Genomic DNA, 21,715 nt, shown 5'->3' on the forward strand with positions numbered 1-21,715 from the left:
AAGCATTAGGGAAATGCACATCAAAGCCACGAGATACCACTTCACACCCACTGGGATGCCTGTTACTAAAAAAACCAAAAACAAGTGTTGGCAAGGATGTGGAGGAACTGGCTTGACGGGGAGGAGGTCCCCGGTGGGCTGTTACGTTCAGCAGTGCTTGCTCCTCTACCGCGTCTATCCGCTAGCTCCAGACCTTGGCAACACTCACTGCTCCAAGTTCCTCCACGACTGCTTACTGCCACACATCCTGAAAGTCACTATTGGTTTCTATTAAGTTTTAGGGCAACTACACAGTTGGAAAAACTGGAGACATTGATCTGGCCTAATGAGTTCTTTACATTGCCCCTAATAAGAGGGAAACCTCATGTTCGGCAAAATCATGGCCTTAAAAAAAAAAAAAAAAAGCTTATGGGAAAACAAGTTTGGAATTTTTTAACCTGAGAAGTAACAAAAACAATAATCCTAAATTTCCACTAGCATCTCCACTGAGAATTAGTCCATCTTTTGTAGACTTAAACTTTTGGGTCTTTGTTTCTTCCTTTCAGACACAGATATTTAAAATCAATTGCTTTAATAGAAACCATTTCATCACTGTTAAAAATATGATCTAGAGGTAGCTTTCTTCAATCAGTGCTTTCCCTAATCACCAGGCGCAACGTGTGCATAGCTCCCCCGTACCCGCAGTTCCCCCGACAGCTTAACACAGGCAAAGGCTGGGCAGAAGCCACTACACCAGCCGCTCCTTGCCCTTAAAGGATTCTCATCATTTTTCTTAATACACTACTAAGAGTTTCTCCTCAGTTGTGAGAAAGTTTGCCTCTGATTGCCTCACCACATGGGTTTACTGGGAAGAAGCATGTTTGCACCAGCGCACCTTCCACACAGGACCACCCCCACCGCCCTGCTGGCCAGCTGCGCACGACCTAGTGGCACACGTTACAGAAACGCCCGCCTCGCTGCGGGCCTGACGGTTTCACGGGATGATAACTAAGTCTGTCAGTCAGGGAACAAAGAAGGGTTAAATCTTTCCATTTCTTTTACCTTATGGTGGTTCATTTTCTGCCTTTGTAACAAAGCAGTGATGTGGGTTCACTGCGATATTTCTTCAGTGTTCTCCATGACCTATGGAAAAGAATTAACATCCATTCACGTTCTTTGCTCCTTTTTTGGTCGCATATACAAAGGAAAAGACTAATTTCTGGAATAACTGGGAAAAATTTTTGTCTCCTTCATGGGCTATATATTAAGAAGCAACTGGTTCTTTGACACTCAGTAAGAAGAGAGAAGAATGTTAGTTAAACTTTAAAAAAAAACATTTGTGATTAACGCATAAGAAATCCTACACTTAAAATCCTATGTTTGACTATCACGTAAACAGTTATTTTAATATTTCATTTATCTAGAATTATAGGGGTAAAAGCGCATCATACACAAATATCAACTCAGAATGAATTGAAGAGTTAAATGTAGGCCCTGAAAACTTAAAAATCCTAGAATAAATACAGTGGAAAAGCTCTCGGCATTGGCTATGACAATGATTTTTTGGATATGACACCAAAAGCTCAGGCAATGAAAGCAAAAATAAACAAGAGGGACTTCATCAAATTAAAAAAGGTTAACACAGCAAAGGAAATAATCAACAAAATGAAAGTGCAGCCTAAGGAATGGGAGAAGATAATTGCAAACATATCTATGGGGGTCAAAATCTAAAATAAATAAGGAACTCAAACAACTCAATAACAAAAAACCCAACTAACCCAGTTTTAAAATGGGCCTCTGCAACATGCTAAGCCCCTTCTCTGAGTTCTCAGGAAAGTGCATATGGTGGCCTATCACACTATGATTCTGTGTCTGTTAAATCAATAGGTTTGTAATTTTTATTGGATGTTAGACATGTGAGTTTTACCTGCTGAGTACTGAATTTTTTTTTTTATATTATTGAGCTTTGATCTGGGAGGAAGTTAGGTTATTTGGAAACAATTTAATTCTTTCAGTTCTTGTTTTTCAGGTTCGTGAGGCAGGACTGAGCAGCGCTCCGCCTGGGGCTCATGATTCCCCACTCCTGGAGGGACGCTCCCCTGTGTCTTCCACCTGATGCCCTGTGACTAACTAGAATTTTCAGTCGTCTTACTGAGAACAGACACTGCTCCCAGCCCTGTACGAGTGCTGGGGACCTCCAGCCCTTTCAGGTGACTCCCTGAGCGCAAGTACTTCCCGGCTGTGTGTGTGCTGATCCTCACTCAGCTGAACACTTGAACTGAAGATCTACGGGACCCTCTCTCCAGGCGGCTCTCTCTTTTCCAGTACTCCATGCAGTGAACTGCAGCCACACTGATCTTTCTGGACTCCCAGCTCATCTTCTCAACTAAGGGAGTCTGCCAAGCTCAGCCAGGGTTCCCCCACCCTGTGCCACAGCCTGGAAGCTCTCTCAAGGCAAAAATCTGAGGCCGTCATTGGCTCGCCCCGTCTGCTTCCCCTCTCTCAGGAATCACGATCCTTTGTTTCCTGTTGCCCAATGTCTTGAAAACCACTGCTTCACGTATGATGTCTATTTAAAATTTATCAAGTAGGAAGTAAGTCCAGTCCCTGTTCCTCCATCTTGGCCAGAAGCAGAAGTCTAATGACAGTTTTAAAACATGAACTGACCTACAAGCTTCCCAAAGATCTGCCTATCTTTATAGATAAAAACTCCTTCTTGCCTGTATACCAGCCCACTTGCAATTACTTCTGGAGAAGTCAGTCTCTTACAGTAATCTGTGTGACACAGCATGGCCAGCAATGTAACTTCACGCACTGAGATAGCATGGCTTTCCTTGGGGAAAAAAATGGCTTGTGTGATACAGCTAATAGGAAATTCACCTTCACCTGAAAAAGAGAGCTTAGTTCAAAACCCATGGACAAAGCTTTAGGGTCACCCTTTTTTGGACAGACCCACATCCCTACATGTAACCACCGCCAGCTAATCCAGGGCTTCAAAATAAGCACTTCGCTGTGCGTTTACTCACGGTGGTGGGCGCCAGTGCTGCTCGTCTCCACCAGGCTGAGGTCACACTGGACGGAGCCGGCCCTCTGAAGGTGGCTCTTCCTGACGGTAAAGAGGAAAGAAACACACGCAAGGAACATGGGTACATGGAAGTGCAGAAAGAAAGTTTCAAGTTGAGTATCTGGAGGTTCGTTTTCTTTTCCGTAACTGAGACCCCCAAGGCTGTTCTAAAACCGTCCCCCGTTACTTAACCAGTCCACCAGGGCACGGAGGTCGTCTGTGGGGACGCCGGATGACGGTGCCCCTAAGACTTTCCCCCTTAAGACAGCAGAACTGTTTTCAGTGTAATGTTTTTGTGCTCTTCTTAAAATGGCTAGTTTTCAATAGTGGGGACCCTTATGTGACGTGCGGTGGCTTTAGTCAGCTACTTAAAAACTCACTTGTACCTTTTTAAGGTTGCAATTCATCAATGTTTTTGGCCATCTGGTCTATTAATATAGGTTCTAACTGTATTCAGGGGTTCATGACCAAGTTTTTAAAAACCACTTTTAATATTAAATAAGCTCTTGGAGTGTACAGTTCCTTTCCATTTTTTAAAATAAGTCTGTGCCTAGAGTATTGCCTTATATTAGTGAAAATGAATTCAAACCCACATTTACCATAGCAAAATGAAATGTGTTTCAGTGTTAGTAGGTTATCATTTTGAACCTCATTCAAAGGTGGCATTAATAACTTATTAAATTTCAAAAGGACCTCAGCTTAAAGCAATTTCAACTACTGATGGACCCCCCAAAATATTACAGTAAACTGCGATTTGCTTTAATTCTTGAAAAACCACGTTTCAGACAAATGCATTTCATCTGGTCAGTGCACACAAGCCCCAGTCTCATGCCAAGATTCTTACAAGCAGTAGCTACTCGTGTTATTTTTCAAATTAATTTTGCACTTGATAAGACACGTCTCTGCACACAGCATCATGTAAGGATGCCTCTGCTTGTGCTGTCATTCAAAAATGGCAAAGATACAACCTGAAGCATACTGCAACCATATCTGAGAATTACTCAATGACATTGTTTTTGTAAGAATGTTAAGGATGCCATTCTTCTCATTTATTACATTTATACTCATTTTCCAAATGTTTAAAAAATGAAAATGTTTTAACTTTTTCATATGGCAGTTATTTTCTAAATAAAGTGTACATAGAAAAAGAGTAAACAAAAATATTTATGTCTAGTTTAAAAATCAGTCATTGACCCTTATGTACACAGCACAGGATTAGAAATAACCTAACTAGCATTTCATGCCTTCTCTAATCGCTCCCTCTCCCCCCACCGGAGGTGATCCCCACTCTGTTTTGTGCTGATCAGTCTCCTCTGTCCTCTTCTTTGTACTTTTACCAACTATACGACCCTGGACAACACATTAGTTTTGTCTGGTTTTAAACTTTATACGAATGGGATCAGGCTGTTAGGTTTTCTTATGTGACTGGCTTCTTTCACTTAAAATTATGTTTCTAAGATTCATCCAGGTGATTTGTGTAACTGGAGTTCATTTCTGCTTATGTAATTATTGTTTAACAGCAACACACCACACATAACCTATTTGTCCACTCTTCTGTTGATGGGTACTTGGGTACTTTCCAGTTTTCTGCTGTTATGAACAGTTCAACTGTAAATTCCTGGCACACGTGTGTGGATTTCTTTAACGTGTATGCTCAGACAGGAAACTGCTTGGTTGTAGCACATGTACTTAACTTTACAATGTGGAAACTGATTCAGAGTGTTCAAAAATGTTTAAAACTCTAAAATCTCACATTTTATATTGTTGGGGTTAAAAAAAATTTTTTTTGCCAATCTCATGGGTGAAATAATGGTATCAGATTGTGGGTTGAATTTGCATATCTCTGAATAATTAGGTTGAGCATTTTTTCATGTTTATTTTATGGAACTTTCTTCGTCTTTTATAAATTTCTTTATTTTTCCCACTTGTCTATAGGTTTACCTTTTTCTTAAAGGTCTGTAGGAGTTCTTCAGATATTCAAGACATGTATATACAGATACATCTGTTTTTATATGTTGCAAACATCTTCTCCCACTTTGTAGCTAGGCCTTCTTTAAAAAAAAAGTGTCTTTTGATAACTAGAACTTCTCAATATTAATACAGTCAAATTTATCAGCCATTTGCTTTATCATCTGTGTTTCCTGAATCTAGTTACAGAAATCTATCCGTATCCTCGAGGGCGCAAAAACAGTCTTTACACATTCTGAGAGTTTTCACTCTGCGCTTTGTATTTAGCTCTTTAAAGCTGCCTGTACCGATTCTGAGGTATGCTTTGAGGCAAAGCTCCAACTTTACTTTCTTCTAAGTGGATAAATAATAATGCCGATACCATTTATTGGAAAGTCCATTATTTCCCCAATGCACTGGAATACCCTTTCTGTTACAGTCAGCCCTCTGTATCCCAGGGTTCCACATCCACGGATTCAAGCAATCTCGGATTGAAAATGTTTTTTAAAAATTCCAAAAAGCAAAACTTGAATTTGCCTTATGCTGGCAACTATTCACATAGCATTTACATTGTATTTACAACTACTTACCTAGCACCTACATTGTATTAGGCATGATAAGTAATCTAGAGATGATTTAACTACATGGGAGGATATACGTGAGTTATGTACCAAAACTATGCCATTTTACATAAAGAGACTTGAGCATCCTCAGATTTTGGTATCTTGGGGTTCCTGGTACCAAGGCCCCATGGATACCAAGGGATAAATGTACATCAAGTATCTGCATACGCTGCTTGCTGGACACCTTTTTGTAGATACCTTGTCTTTTCTTCCCAGTTTTACTGAGAAGGTTAAAAGATTTTTCTCCTTTAATACATAAACCCTGCAGAGCTGCTTTCTCCCTCTGGCGTAGCAACCAACAGCAATCAAGATGATGGCTGCTCCGTAAGTTTGAGATTTTAAGCAACTATGATCAGCAAAGCCCTGCCTGCCAACCCGTAATAATTATATACCATGAATGGGAAACAGTCTTTTATCTTTTTAAGCCACTAAACTGTTAGGGTTGATAAGTGACTGTAGCCAAACCTCGCCTTTCCTGACCGCTGTTACAAGAAGTACATGATCCAGTCAGCAACTCATGCAAATGCTCTAACTCCAGCCAAGCACTAGCGTGAGTGCTGAAGGAGTCAGTCGGTCGGTCTTCTCCTTAGCATATTATTAAACAAAATATTAGCGGGATAGTATAAAATAGTAAATCATTATTTATCACTTTTCCAGTCATGATTTAAAGCCAAGAAAAAACCTTATTCCAAACATGGGTTTTGGTTATCTTAACAGTATAAACAATCAACCCAAATTCAGTGGATTAAAACAGTTTCTCTCTCACGGTTCTGCGGGATGACAGCTGGGCAGTTTCTGCTTGGGGTCTCTGTGTTTGTAGTCAACTGATAGCTAAATGTGGCGTCAACTAAAGATTCAACTGAGCTGGATGTCTGAGACGGCTTATTCAAATGTCTGGTAGTTGGCGCTGCCGCTGTCTGGGAGATCAGCTGGAGCTGGTTCTTGGTGCTGTTCAGGCTTCTCACCACATGGTGGCTGATTCTGTGAGAACAGCCCAAAAATGAGAGACAGAGATGCAAGCTGCCAGGGCATTTAAAGGCGATGCCCTGGACTGGAACCGCATCATTCCACCATATTCTATGGTCAAAGCAGTCTTAATGCCTGCCCAGATTCAAAGATTTAGAGAAATAAACTCTACCTCTTGATGTAAGAGTGGCAAGGTCACATTGCCAAAGAGCATGTGGGAATGAGAGAGATTACTGTGGCTATCTTGAGGAAATATAATCTGACACAATAAGCTTGTGTTTAAACGTCTGTATCTAAAGCAGTAAGATGCTAAAATTATGAGACATAAAACAGATTGCTTAAATGATATGTTTTAGAATAAATTATATACCAATACCACATATTTTAAAGGAGCAATCTCTCTCCCAATCTATTTACTCTATAGTGTAAAGTATTTCAGAAATGAGGATTTTATGAAATATAACTTCACATATGTTACTTTTCTTAGAATATAAACTTCTCAAGCCCACCTATATCTCTTGTGATACCTCAGCTCCATTTTCCATTTGCACAAATATCTATGATAGCATAGTGTGCATTTAATAAATATTAATAATAAGAGAGGATATCAGATAACTCAAATTTAATAAATTCTATATTCATTTATTTTCACAAAATTTCAGAAAAAGTTGAAGACCAAAACTAATGAATGAAAGTAATCTTCAGTGCATAGCATTTCTGCACATGAATGAATCTTCCTTTTGTCTTTCTTATGAGTTACTAGTCTTCTCAAATTAATTGCCTGCCCATTTGTCTTTCTCTCCAAATTGACATAAATCTCTATGAGGTTAGCGAATATGTCTACTTTACTACTGTATTCTTTATGCTTATCGGCACGGTGCCTAGCAGGTAGGGGGCACTAAATAAAAAGCGGACCCTAGATATTAACCATATGTCTTAAATTTATGTTTACAGTGTGTTGCATAAAATGGTTCTTTTCTTTCACATTCAAAATTTACTTTAAATAGACCTAGCCCAAATTGTTAGGTGTGCTTGGCATGAGCACTTTAGTGAATGTGGGTCTACCAGACTAGTTTAGAAAAGTCAAGGTAAATACTGATGATGACAGTGACAAAGAACAGAGACTGCCTAAGATCCTTCCAAAAATGCCTTGTTAATTTAGTAATAAAAACCGTATTAGAGAAATTAACTCTAAACTGAAAACACTACCTGGAAAAAATAATCTAAAGCTAAAGGGCGTGTTGATTATTTAGTAGGACAGCTACTTTACGCATTACTGTTTTCAAGACCACGTTTCAATTCTGCTTACCTGCAGAGGAAATAGAGGGCTCCAATGATAAGAGTTCCTAGAACAGCCAGTGCCACAAAAGCTGTGAACAGGTCACTTCTGATTTGGATACTGGAGCTTGGGAGAAAAACCTCTTCACAACGAGCTCCTGTATAATTTTCAATGCATCTATAGAATAAAATTTTAGATAAAGAATTGCATTCTCTGTTCCATTGATTAATATAGAAAGCATAAGGTTTCCAGCTCATATGAAAAAACAGAAGACTAATTTTCAGACTGTAAACACAGAATAGGCATGCTCTCCTGCGATGCTCACAGAGGCACCGTTACAATAAAACAGGTCAGCACATGCAGTTGAAACTTTGCCATCTTCCTTTCCCAGTTTTCAAATTGTTTAGAAAATCGAGAAAAATTATAGAATATTCAGTCCTTTTATCTTCTAGATTTTCAATATGTAATCATCCACACTTAAGTTTATCTGAAATTTATTTTGTTATATCTGGTATAGCTATAGGTCTAAGTGTATTTTTCCTCAACATTGCTACTTAATTATTCCAACTCCATTTATTAAATAATCATTCCCTTTCCTACTGTTTAACAGCGCCTCCTTTAACATGTGTCAAGTTTGTATACGTAACAGCATTTCTTTATGATCTGCAATTATAATCTTGGGCTTCTACCACATTGCTTCAATACTGTTGCTTTATAATATGTTTTCATATCTGGTAATTCTAATCCATACCTCATTACTTTCCTTTTCTAGAGTTTTTTCTCTTTTTTTTGCTATTTTCATTAGCCAGCCCAATATTTTAAAGCTAATTACTTTTAGCTCCTTAAAATTGTGTGACAGAGAACCATAACCTTTGGTACTATCAATCAGTTCCTTTTTCCTTGTTAATATGTTCAAAGATTAGAAAACAGAGATTGATATAAATTAATGAGATCAATTCCATTATTTCACAGTTGCCGTTAAAATAAAGAATAGTATCTTAATACATATTAATGTTTATTTCTAAAGCAACCCAAGAAGTTATGGAGTAAACTGCACTCAGCAATAGTTTTGTATAAAAAAGTATGTGTGTGTATATGTGTGTGTGCGTGTGTGTACACGTGTAATCACACATATTCTTTAAACTGGGATTACCAAAAATAGAAACATTTATTCTACTAAATTAACTCCCCCCCCCTCACTTCTTTCCAGTTTAGGAAGTATTTACAAATGTTATCTCCCCTTCTCCCACCTTAGACTAACAAGGCTGCAGGCCTAGAACGTTACACGGGAGCTAGTTCCGAACAACGCTTGACAACTAACGTAGGAGGCTAATGACGCAGTATACAAATAAATGAAAGGACATCAAGACACAGCACAAGGGATCGATTTCACGTAAATGAGCATATGACACATATGAACCTCACGGTCCTCCCAGGGTGAGGTAGTGGTGGTGTTAGTTACAGCTTCCACGGGGGCGGGGGGCAGTTTGAGCAAAGAAGCTGTTGTGATTCTCTCAAACTAAAGCAAAGACGGAGTTGAGGAGACACAGAAAGGAAAAGAAAGGCTGGAATATGAGTGGCAAACTGAAATGAGAGTAAAACACCTTACATAACACAATTACCTTAAGTCTAAATAAAAAAATACTTATTTTTCCATAGATTACATCAGTTAACCAAGTATGAGGAGAAAAAAGATTAAATGAAAATAATTTTTCTCCTCTAGCCCCACATACCACTTCCCTAAAAGGAAATAAGTAACACAAACACACACACACACACACACCCTCCAGAAAGTTAACACAGAGACTGCCATACAAATCAAATCAATACAAATGCCATCACAAAATAAGCAAACAAGGAAAGGGACATTCTGCACAGTTTCTAAAAACAGTTCTAAATTTAGTTTATAAAAGAAAAACTCTTCTAGTTTCTCTAATTTTCAAAAATAGAATTCAGTAAGTAAGTAATTATTTATGACTCCCAAAGGTTTTTATAGGAAAGATTTAGCCACTGAAAAAAATCCTCATAGCTCTAAAATAACTATCAAGTTTTGAAATAATGTTAAAATGGGGTTCAGTTTCTATTTGAGAAAATATAACTAGAACCCTAAAGAAATAAATCTTGAAGCGAGACAGCATAGTTCTTCTTTATAAGGAAGAGTTCTTTAAAAAAAAAAAAAGCTATAAACTCATTACTCAAATTTCTTTAGGCTGTTCAAGCTTAGGTGAGATTGAACTTCAAGGAAGAAGGTGACAGACTAGCTGATGTAACTGCATGTGATTTGACTGGATCATAAATTCTTTGAGTTGGAAAGAGTCAAGAGAATGGTGTAAATACAAGCTGAGTGGTCAGATCAGGTTGAAAGCAAACAAATAAAAAAGGCATTAAAGGAAACCAGTCAGCACTAGAGTGCTGCTCTGTTGTCTTACAGCTGGGCGAAACAAACGCACGCTCTTGTGGGAACGTCAAAAGATGATGGTAACTTTAGATAAAGCAAAGTCAAGAAAAAACAAATCTTGTTATTATTTAACTAACCAAAGCAGAATTTAGAGAAAGGCAAAGAGGAATTTAAATATGTTGTTACCTAAGAAGCAGGCTAACCTAAAATCTAATTTTAAATGTTTAGTAGGTATTTATCATACAAAAAAGTAAACACAGCCTACCAAAAAGGGTGTACAAAGATTACACTTTTAAAGCTTGAGCTCATTTTTGAAAATATTATGACACAAATATCCGATTTCAGGCCAACATAATCAACTCCTTTAAGGATAAGTAAGGGTGAATAAAAAAGATCCAGACAGACAAGTAAACGGCAGTACTAGTCGAAGCAAAGCAGAAAGGTGAGGCATTGTACAACCCTTTTATGCAGAACTAAGTAGCCTTCAGTCTTTATGTAACTTATTAAATTACTAAATTACTCCTGGACATCATTTCTGCTCAGACTGCCAAACAGCAAACAGTTATGCCACCTAATGAGGTGAATTCCAAGCACTAAAGATCACGCACATTCTCCTCGAACTGAAAGATGAATGTTGGAACAGGTACAAATGCTCAACAAGGTGAGAAATTCCAAAACTCAGAATCCAAGTTATATGTGTTAGCTTTCTGGCTGAATACCACCAATAATCTGTCCCTAAACCCAGAGGCTATGTTTAGTACCTTGGACATGAAATAAATTCACTAACTTCTATAGCATTCAAGGTAACAATATTAGCACTGTTCAACAGTCCAGTTGTTACGATGTTAGCAATCTTTTAGCAGGATCAAAGAACCAGTTTTTAACCATGTAAACAAACAGCACCATTCAGCTTCAAGAAAGAATACTGAACGGTGAGCTAGAAAAAACTGATTTCTTGATCCCATTCTTATGCTGGTTGGCTATGTAACTCTGAGCAAGTCACTTAAACTCCTTAACACTGTAACATCAAAATAACACCTGCTTTCGCTATTTCACAGGGCTACTGCCAGAATCAAAAACAATGTCAAAAAGGGTTTTGAACATTGAAACATATTACACAGGTGAAACTGAAATTAAAGCAGTTACTTCACAAAGGCCATGTCTACATCTTACTGTTGGACTACAAGGAATAAAATGCTTAAGAAAAATTACAGCCAGAAAAAGTTAAGAGCATGGTGATCAATGTGTTTTTATTACTATTAAATGTTTTCAAAAACAAGAAACAAGCTTATATTATAAACTTCCACTCTAGCCGAATAGAGACTCAATGTCGACGCCATTTCACTTGGGCTAATCTATCCTGGAAAGAAAAAGGTTCATACTGGCATATGCCAGAACTGACTCCCACTGGACCAATGCTCTTTGGTAATCAAAGTTCAAACTGAAACCCAAGAAAAAATGGTAAAAACAAAACCAAAATAAAATAAATTGTTAGAGTGTTCCAGAAACCTGAACTGACAACATGGGCCTGAATCCCTTTAGGAGTCCAGGGCCATGTAACAATATACAAACACGCCAAAACCCTGTGAAAGTCCTACTAGATTTTTATAGGCCAAGAAGTCAGGGAAGAGTGACTCATTAGCTGCTACCGTAAATGTAACCTCACTAAGCATTTAGTAGATTCTTAATAGTATCTAGAGATACTTAGCTGCTATTCAATCTTGCAAGATTTTTGTTTAATGTTATATTTATATGATATTAGCCCCATTAAAGGCCAGTAACTATTGCACTGAAAATGTGTAAGTATAATCTAAGTCCGGTCAAAAAGCAAAGTCTATTAGATTCTTTCAAGATTGACTATTAACCAGACAACTCATATGTTGAAATGGACTACAGAGTGTATCTGTGTATAAAGGGATGAAACACTCTGCACAGAGAAGAATTCGTATTTGTCATGACGCAGGGTATTGTTATAGTTTTATTGTGAAGGGTTAGGTTTTTGTTTTTGTTTTTGTTTTTTTGCTTAAGTAAATCACTGTGAAAATTTGAAACATTTTACTTACTGAAACAAGCTAAAGCACAGCAAGTGAAGGAAGTGTGTACACAAATGATGAGGACAAGCAACAGTAGTGCAAAGCAGGACCAAACCCGTGCACTGGCTCGCCTTCTCCAATGATGACTTTTGGGGAGAGACACCCATAGAATCCTGCTCGGTTCACTCGAGTATGTAGGCAAAATTCTGTGATTTAAAAAGTATTCTTAAGTGTTGTCTTCTTTCTCCAGGTGAACAAAATCAGGATCTCAAGTCTTTGTTTACCCTATTTTGTTCGCCTCAAAAAACAAAACACAACGGTTCTTAAAAGATAAAGTATATATTTTTTAAAAATGATCAAGAAGAAAAACTGAAACTACTATATATATATTTAAAAATATATTTTGTAGTCGATTTTGTTACCATCCTTGGTATAAAAAACCACAAAGATTAATTTATATATTAAAAGTTGGTATATGTCTGTTTTCCTTTTAAGTAATAATTTCAGTAAATAAAAAACTATATGTAAAATTTATAAATAATAAGTTGTATTAATGGGCCTTCCAACTGTAGATATTTTTCACATGTTCTGGTAAAACTTAAAGGTCATCAGGACCACAAATCCAGGAACAACTGGAATGTCTTATGCTCTTAAATCACCAGACACTCAATTAAACCACAGTTCTAAATGGACAGTATTCATGCTGGCATCTTACCTTCCCAGGCTTCAGTTCTCAACAACCTTCTAATGCAGGGGAAATCTCATGCCCCAACTTGGAATAAGACAAAGAGAAGCCAGCATCAGTTCACTTCCTGACAAAAGAAGTTAAGTATTAGAGCTGAACAAAAGTCACAGTTGTCACTTTGCATGGTATTCCTAAGTTGAAAATGAAATCTTACCAATGAGAAATTGGGATATTTTTCAGTGGCCTCTCAAAGGAAATAGTGGATGAGAAAGACGCTATCTAAAAGGAAAACCAAAGTTCAGAAGCAAATGCATAATCTGATGTAACTTCATTATGCAACAAAGAAGGTAATGAAGGCGCTTTAAAGTAGGAGATACATTATCCTTCACTGGCACTCTGCTTCCTGGAGTAGCAACGAGCAAGCCTGAGTTAGTTCTGAAGAGTGGTTTCTACCCTTGGACAAGCGGCACAAGTCAGGAAGACAAAAGCAGGTGGAAGGCAAGTAGACCGAAGGGAGCAGGTATGTTTCCGTTGTTTCATAATCATATTCTGCCATGCTTGACAAGCAGGTGATCTGGGAAAATGTGAGATTTCAGTAAGATCTGTCCTCTTCTAAGTTACGTTCTAAGCACAGTGAGGTTAAGAAAGATGTGTCGGTTGTTTCTGCTGAGAATACTAATGAAAAGTCTTTATCAGAAGTGAGGTCACTAAAATGAAAAGTGTTAACAAAATGCACAGCTAAACAGAGCAGTTGTTTTATGCTTTTGCAACTGTTCTATTATAAGCTTCAAGGCTGAGATTTCCTCGCTGTGAAGGTGGTTCTAAAGATCGGTCTAAGTGCCGATGTTTAACAAAGCATGCGGCGCAGCGCCGAGTCAAAGTGAAGAGGACTCTGTTCTGATTAATATTACAGTAGCATTTTGAACTTTTTTTCTTTGAGCTATAACTTTCTACTAAATCTACAGATTAAAAAAACGGAAGTCTTTATCTAAAAAGAGTGCCAAGAACTAGATTACTGTAACCAACTGACCTTAAGAAAACTTTAAAATTTTATATGGTTAATAACTCATAATCCAGACAATTCCTTTTGGAAACTGAATTTAGTAAAACATACAGTGAGGTCCAGCAAAACTGCTGACAGACACAAACGCAGTAACAATTAAAGAGGCAACATGTCAAATGCAGAAACAGAATAAATGTTGATTTTCTTACATTTTTCCAATTGTGATTCTCAATCTCAATTATTTTACTTTTGTAAAACAAGCCTTTCACATATTACATGTTTGTACTCCTAAATTGCCTCTCCTAAATAGAACCCAGTCTTCATGTTATCACCTGCTAAATGATGATTCCTACCTGTCCAACACTGGGACTGCTGTGCACAGGGGACAAAGCTTGGCCTTAGCCAAGGCATCAGGGACCTTCTTTGGCCTGAGCTTGTGGCTGTGTGCGCAGACAATTCTTGGGACTGCGCCTCTGAGAGAATCCTGGTGATCAGGTTCAGGGAGCCAGAGCTTACTAAGTCACTCCGGGTGACTATACCAACAAATGTCCCTTTGACTGATGTCTCAAAATAAAATAAAAGCAGACAGCCTCATGAAAGCAGACTGCTAGCCCAAGATCCCGAGGAACATAGGACTGAACGAACTGATGAGGGAGAATTTATTGTGGTTATTTGTTTAGAATATTGTTAATACTGTAGTGACCTATTTTTCTGATATTAGAAAAAAAAATTCTTTGCATTTTTCTTAAGCTATGTCCCACAACAATTCAGTAAACAGTACTTCCGTAAAATGAAACAGAATATTTTGAAATGATACCTGATTCTCATTAAGCATCCCCTGACTCCCAAATTCAGCGACTATCACTGAGTCCCCTTCCTTTTCATAGCAATGGAATTATTTGCATATGTCCAACAAGAATCTGTTCTCCTTTTTATTAGGACAAATCATTGGGTCAACCAAGGCCTCACCCGGACTGTCACATTTGAGAATGACTCTCATCGAATTAGGTAAGACAAGTCATCTTTACATAACAAAGGTTGACTTTACATATGGATCCAAAGTCTACAAAGCAGCAAAACTGGTCTCCATGTCTGGCTTATAGGTTCAAGCTCACAGGAGGTAAAGAAGTCACTTATTGGCAGGCCAAGAACCTTTGCAAATTCCAGAAACTCCAAGAAAAGAGAAACTCGCCAAATTTACAGGTACAAGTGAAATCTGGTATAGTTAGTTTCTTAGGCTTGGTTCAGGACAGCAAAAAAATAGAGGCTTATAAAGTCCATTCCAAGATCCTTGATGAAAACTTTCAGACAGAAGTTAATTTTGTAAATTTGTAATTTTGAATATTCAATAATACTGAATTGCAAAAGCGAATTCAAGGTGACCTGTATGTTTAATTTACACTCTTGTTGCACCAGCATTTTTTGTACCAAGAATAATTTGTTGGTATTATTATAATTACAAGGGGGAAGGACTGTTACAAAAAACTGTGAAAGACTTTGAAAAAAAGAAAGAAAGAAAGAAAAAAAGATTACTGGTTCTGTCCAACCCCACGCCCCCTTCTGGATGATCTGATTCTTCAGAGGCCTATATCTTTCATCGTCTTCCAGTTGTTTTATAACTCTGTAAATTATAGAAAACTTATAGTAATACAAATGATTCTTTTCCATAGAAATTCAAATGAACTTTGTCCGGTGGAATGTAACTGATTACTGCCCTGTAGATACTGATCAGTTTTGCATGTATTAGTAAATTCCTTTCAGTATTCCTGATCATATACATATCTGTTGCTTTCAACTGGTTTTAACATCTTATTGGTTCCCTCATTAATTAATGAGTTGAATAATATCTTTGATGTGTTCATTTATATTTGTATGAGATCATGCCTTCACCTTTTTTTTAAAAAAAAAAAATTACGTTATAACAACAGGAAGGCTAACCCAAGACTCCAGAGACTGGGAAGATTCCTGTCCTTTTAATTAGATTACCAAGGTATAAAGAAGCTGAAACCTCATTACCATATTTGGGAATTTCATGGCACGTTAGGCCTCTACAGTCCTTTACACGGCTCTGCCATTTGACTTCCAGGAAATGACCTTCAGACATATTTTCAGGAACACAGTACGCATGAAAACTAAAGGTAAGATAAAAATCATAAGAAAACAAACTATCCTGGATCAACTCTTACTAGAGAAAGATCATACTTTTGAAATTTTTTCTATCTACCACCCTATCTTTAACAACTAAATATGTAAAAGTAAAGAAAAGTGCAATTTCTTTCAGAATCACAACATGCCATGAGTTAATTTCTGCCATTTGTATGCTGCAATACAACAGGAAAATCATCTCAAAAATAATACAAAAAAAAAATGTCAAGCAATAAAGCAACTGTCATTTCTTTTACCTTACAAAGAACTAAGTGATAAATTAGTAAAATCCACGTGGATTGGGTCTAACGAGGCTGACTTAGTGGCAGCCTTGATGAGACAATGGGTAAAGGGCTTCCTAACAAGACAGGTGGAAACTTGAGATTCAGCTTCTCTCAATTGCCTCTCCGCAGAAAAAGTTAAAAAGCCACTTATCTCTGGGAAAAGTAATATATTAAGCTACCCTGTCATTTAAATCTCCCTGTGTGTAGAAGTTTTCAGAAAGAATTTTTAAAACAGAAAGAACAGTGAGAAGAATGCATAGCATAAGGAAAAGAATCATGACACAAAAAGAGGTAAAAAGGTAAAATTTCGCTGTGTCACACCTGGCCCCTCATAACAGCCACCTTTTCCTTGGACAGAAATTAGAACATATGTTCCTAAGAGGAGCAAGGTGTACAACAGCGGAAAGGGCTAGCGGCCTGAAGGACGCGACTCAAACTTGGAGCCTCACACCATCTAAAAGGGACCTTGGGACGACCCAGTGATAATGTGCTTCAAGGCACTTAGCGGATCAAGGTGTTCAATAATGTTTATGAACAAAAAAAATCCCTCAGTATGAGCTGTGGCCTGATTGCTTGTTGCTTTCCTAATTTTATGAACAGTGTTAGTGGGGCAAGTCTGAGACGGAAATGAACAAATAAATGGAAAAGAGGTTAATGCAAGTTAGACACACTAAATGAAAGCCTGGTCTGTGGATCTCTGAAATTTATTTGTAAAACTGGAGTAAATTATATAGAGAGAGTATCTGATCAACTACAAAATACTACTGTACGTATACAAGTCTATAGAAATAAAAGGCACAACAGTGAGAAGTAAGTAGAACTGTTACTACTTATAGATGCTATGACTGTATACCGTGAAAACCCAGGGGGATCAAATGAGAAACTCCTAAAAACAGTAAAATAATTAAAAAAGATAGTGGAGGAAAATTAATATATAGAAATCAACAGCTTTTTTTTTTTTTTTTACATACAAACAATAATTACAGATCGGAAGAAAAGGCCTCAACCACAATAGAAACAAAATGATGAGTAACTAAGAACAAATTTAAGAAATCTGTAAAACCTGTACGAGGAAAACTTTAAACCATATAGTCCTGTAGAAAACATAGGTAAGTTGGATGGTTTGACGGGTTGCTAAGAGGACTCAAAGGACTCAGCACGTAGTCGTACTCCTCGCTATGACTTCTTACCCACAGAACCTGCTGCAAAGGGAAGAGGCACATGGGGTAGAGTCCAGAGGAAATCAGACAAAAGCTTCCTAGGGGTCCTCTCCCAGCAGAGACACAAAAGATACACTCAATTCCTCCAGCAATGAATTGTGACAACATGTGTGAAGTTTTAACTAACAGGGAAGCTCGTCCGCAATTCAGTGCCCAAGATTTTTACTGGGAGTTCATCACGCAGGCATCCTGGCCTAGCACATACCAGAATTCCAGACTCCCAAAAGGAAAGCAGCTTTTCAGCATAAACCACACTATTTATACAAACAATTTCGGCGCAGTGAGACTCCCTTATCACTTAGAGGAGTATTTTGCATCATTATAAGGAGTATATATAAATATACGGATCTGTTTCCCAGCCAAGTTCCCAAACACCAGCAAGGGTCAGTTTTACAAACAGGTCTTTCTAAGGAAAGCAGTCTCAAGACTGCCCTGTTAACTGTTTTCTGCGCAACTTGAATATGGAAAGCCTAATTATGAGTCAACATCCAAAAACCATATAAGACTGCTAAAACTAACTATGTAAAAATTTTAAAAATCTTATGTGGCCAAAATTCACCAGGAGTAAAGTTACAGATAATTGGCAAACTGTGAAAGAATATTTGTAACTCATATCTCAGGGAAAACAAAAGATACTAGATCTTTTCACAAATCCTTATTATATAAACAAGCCCCTAAAAATGGATCCTGAAGAGACTACAACTTAAATAGAAAAACTGAGAAGAAAAAAACACACCAACAGAAAAAGAAACGCAAATGATTCAACCTCACCTATCATAAGATAAATGAGAATTAAGGCAACACTCAGATAGCATTTTTCTCACCTATCAGATTGGTAAATGTCCAACATTACACAACAGACTCTGCTGGGAAATGAGACACCGTCACACGTAGCTGGCAGGCATTCAAACACCTATGTAGAGCCATTTGGCAATATCTACCCAAATTACAGACGCACGTGTTTTCTGACCCAGTCAAATTCCTGGAATTTACTTACATTCTATAAAACCGCATGCATACATGTAAGATTATCCAATGCAGCATTATTTGCATTAGTAAAATTTGAGAAACAATCCAAATATCCATCAGCGGGGTTCAATACACCATAGGACTGTCATAAAACATACTAGTATGCAGTTGTAATAAAGCACTCTGAGCATTGCCATGGAAAGATCTCTAAAATGTACTGTGAAGTGAAAAAAGCAAAGTAGGAAACAGTGATAAAATTGATCAAAAATAAGACTTCAGGTTGATTTGCATAAATATATGTTAGAAGATAGACATCACATAAAATTAGCCACTTTTAGGACTGAGCAGAAAACAGACACAACAGGGGAACAGGTGGAAACAACAATTTTCACTGTGTGTCTTATCATTGCTTAATTTTTGGACCATGTGAATTTATTATTAATTTTTTAAAACATCAACGCCAATGTATTCTGTAACCAAAACCGAACACAAATTTAGGAGATGGTTGCTAAGGAAAAACTTTAGCATGAGATAAGCCCATGCCCCAGGACTTTTACTCTCATCTCTGCCAGACAAAGGTAGCCAGCTCAGAGGCCAAAATCAGATTAAGCCAGCCACCTTCTCAAACAGCCTGTTGTTTTGGAGTTGTAAGCTCAAGGTAACCACCATTAAGGTGGAAGGGAAGGAATAAACTAAGAGGGTATTAAGTGAAAGATCTCAACTTTAAAGTTAAAAAAAAAACAACTGCTCACGTTAGATCTTTTGCTGTGGCTACTTACATATAGAACTGAGCGGAAATAAAGAAACATCCAGAGCCTGGTAAGTTTTTCAGTGGACTGCATTATCAAAGAAAGCACAAGCCTGGCCTGCAGAAGCCTGTTCAAATCCTAAAGCAATTCCTAGACCTCCAAGTCTAACAGCAGGAAGTTGGCCATGAAAACTGCAGTCCTCAAGAGGGATGAGGGTGGCAGCATTCGCCAGCCCAAAATACGCCACTTTGAAATAAGGATTATTTTCAGCTGAAGGCAAGTGAGAAGAACCAAACAAGAAAAAGTCTCTGCCCTCCTCTCTACCAGGAAAGGCAGGACAACTCCTGATCACCAGACAACGCTAGACGCTAATCCACTCCCAGGAGACACTAGGGGAACCTACGTAACAAAACTCACTAACTAGTCCTTGTCTTCCATTAGTTTTCCCCATATGTTTACTTTTCTAGTTTGCCACCCTTGAAAGCCTAAAATCCCTTCTTTGTCTTATTACTTCTCTACAAACTTACTGTTCTTTGTTCAGATGCTAAATAAGCCCTAAGTTTAAACCAACACTTTGAGTTACCACGAGATACTCTCGTGTGTATATGCACAATACATGTGTTAATAAACTTGTTTTTCTCTTGTTGATCTGTTTCTGTCAAATTTGCAGAGGCCCAAGCAATGAACCTAAGGTGCATAGAGGAAAAACATTTTTTCCCTCCCCTACAAGGGTATATACTTTATAACGACTACCTCAGCAATGGCCTTAGAAGAAAATGATTAAAGAATATACATTCCTACAGGGCAGAGCCACAGGCCTAAGGGGTCAATGGTCTTGACAGCTTTTCCCAGAGGACCTTCCAGAATGGCTTACCAAGGAACCTACTTCACCTCGGGGGAGATTTCACAACTTTTGTTCAGAATATGATAATTGCTATAGACCAGTGACTATTTCCCCTATTTTCCTGTACTTCGTAACTTTCAGAATTTATCCCATTCCTATCCCATCACTGTCTGTTGGGTGGGACAGTGGTAGTGGCTAATACCTTTTAGTTAATTAATTGCTGGACCATGAGTTGCAAATCCGGATCTGCTGGACAAAACTGTAAGTTACCCAGGGATTCTGGACTTCAGCTTGGCTAGGAGTTTAGGTGAGAAGGTCTGAAAACATATTTGTATGGTCTTTGGGGGACAATGTTATGTATCTCCCCAAATCCACTCTCTGCTTCTACTAAACAATGGAACACACTGGGAATGGCTGCTCCAGAATACGGATAACTGCCACTATGTAAATGTAACACCACAGAAATTGACAGACATACCACCTCTTGTCAGTTATATGTTGTCCAAAGAGCACTCTTAAAACCTGTTGCCAATAAGCAGTCTTCAGACTCATGTTACTCAGGCTCAGAATAATCCTGGTAATGTTATCAAGGTGCTGACATCTGTGACATTCAACACTATCTAGGTGCTTCAGCAGCCAAAATAGGAAGATGCACATGAACTTCAGATGGACACTGTGGATGTGATACAGGAAGCACGTCTGAATGGTCACAATGATATAGACTGGTGTTTTAAAGTTCTGAAGGTGTCTCCCTCACCAAGGAGTCTGATGGTAACCTTAACATTGCCCTAGATTCAAGGCAGTTCAGGATGTGAACCAAGCTTTTATTTATTTATTTTTTTTTGTAACAATTTGTAAAGACTGAACAGTCGGGTGGTACTACATCAGGGGATATTAAGAATGACTTTCTTCCAATAAATTTAACTACTTAGATGAAAGGGAATTATTCCTTGAAAGGCATAAACTACCAAAGACTACTTAAGAAATAGGTAACACTTAACATCTATTAAAGGCATTGAATTTACATTAAAAATTCTTCCCACAAATAAAACTCCAGGCCCAGATGACTTCATTTTTTAACTCGACCAAATATTTAAGATAGAAATATTATAAACCCTACACAAACTCTTCCAGAAAACCGAAGAGGGAGGAATACTTTCCAACTCATTCCATGAGGCTAGCATTACCCTATAAAGAGTTCACAGTGTACAATTCCATTTATTATATAAAATTCTAGCTACTTCAAAGCAATCAATAGTGACAGGAACCAAATCAGAATTTACTTGAGAACACAGGGATAGTGGGCAGAAATGCATCACCAAGGGGCATTAGGAAGTTTGAGAGGATGGATATTTTCATTATTTTGATTGTGCATGTGGTTTCATAGCCCCGTACTTATGTCAAAACTCACACTGTACCTGTTAAATATGTATTCTTTAAACATGCTGTCATATAGGTACAAAATATACCTTAAACATACCATCATCAACCTGTAAAAAATATAATTTACCACACTAGTCAAATAAA

General features: G+C 37.8%; 1 protein-coding gene and 1 long non-coding RNA gene across 22 annotated transcripts in view; one reads left to right on the top strand and one right to left on the bottom strand.

Annotated features, from left to right (window-relative positions):
• The window catches only part of NRG4 (neuregulin 4), a 68,576-nt gene that overhangs the window by 10,794 nt on the left and 36,067 nt on the right, over positions 1–21,715 (bottom strand). For 10 of the 13 annotated variants that reach the window (XM_074354256.1, XM_074354255.1, XM_074354258.1 and 7 more), the window contains 5 exons: positions 7,889–8,035; positions 6,380–6,594; positions 3,006–3,085; positions 2,749–2,865; positions 1,042–1,122 (listed from right to left, as the gene is read on the bottom strand). In XM_074354256.1, coding sequence (XP_074210357.1) covers positions 1,090–1,122; positions 2,749–2,865; positions 3,006–3,085; positions 6,380–6,594; positions 7,889–8,035 — 592 coding nt within the window. In that variant the 3' untranslated portion in view covers positions 1,042–1,089. The remainder of the gene's footprint in view (positions 1–1,041; positions 1,123–2,748; positions 2,866–3,005; positions 3,086–6,379; positions 6,595–7,888; positions 8,036–21,715) is intronic. The other 3 variants (XR_012502762.1, XM_074354259.1, XR_012502763.1) reach the window with 3 other exon arrangements.
• The window catches only part of LOC141575286 (uncharacterized), a 28,463-nt gene continuing 20,105 nt past the window's right edge, over positions 13,358–21,715 (top strand). The window contains exons 1-7 of one of the 9 annotated variants that reach the window (XR_012502771.1): positions 13,358–13,494; positions 14,917–14,985; positions 15,081–15,180; positions 15,906–15,967; positions 16,064–16,115; positions 17,393–17,515; positions 19,381–19,514. This is a non-coding gene — a long non-coding RNA (uncharacterized LOC141575286). The other 8 variants (XR_012502764.1, XR_012502769.1, XR_012502768.1 and 5 more) reach the window with 8 other exon arrangements.

This window comes from Camelus bactrianus, chromosome 27, assembly GCF_048773025.1.
Source record: "Camelus bactrianus isolate YW-2024 breed Bactrian camel chromosome 27, ASM4877302v1, whole genome shotgun sequence".
Lineage (NCBI taxonomy): Eukaryota > Metazoa > Chordata > Mammalia > Artiodactyla > Camelidae > Camelus > Camelus bactrianus.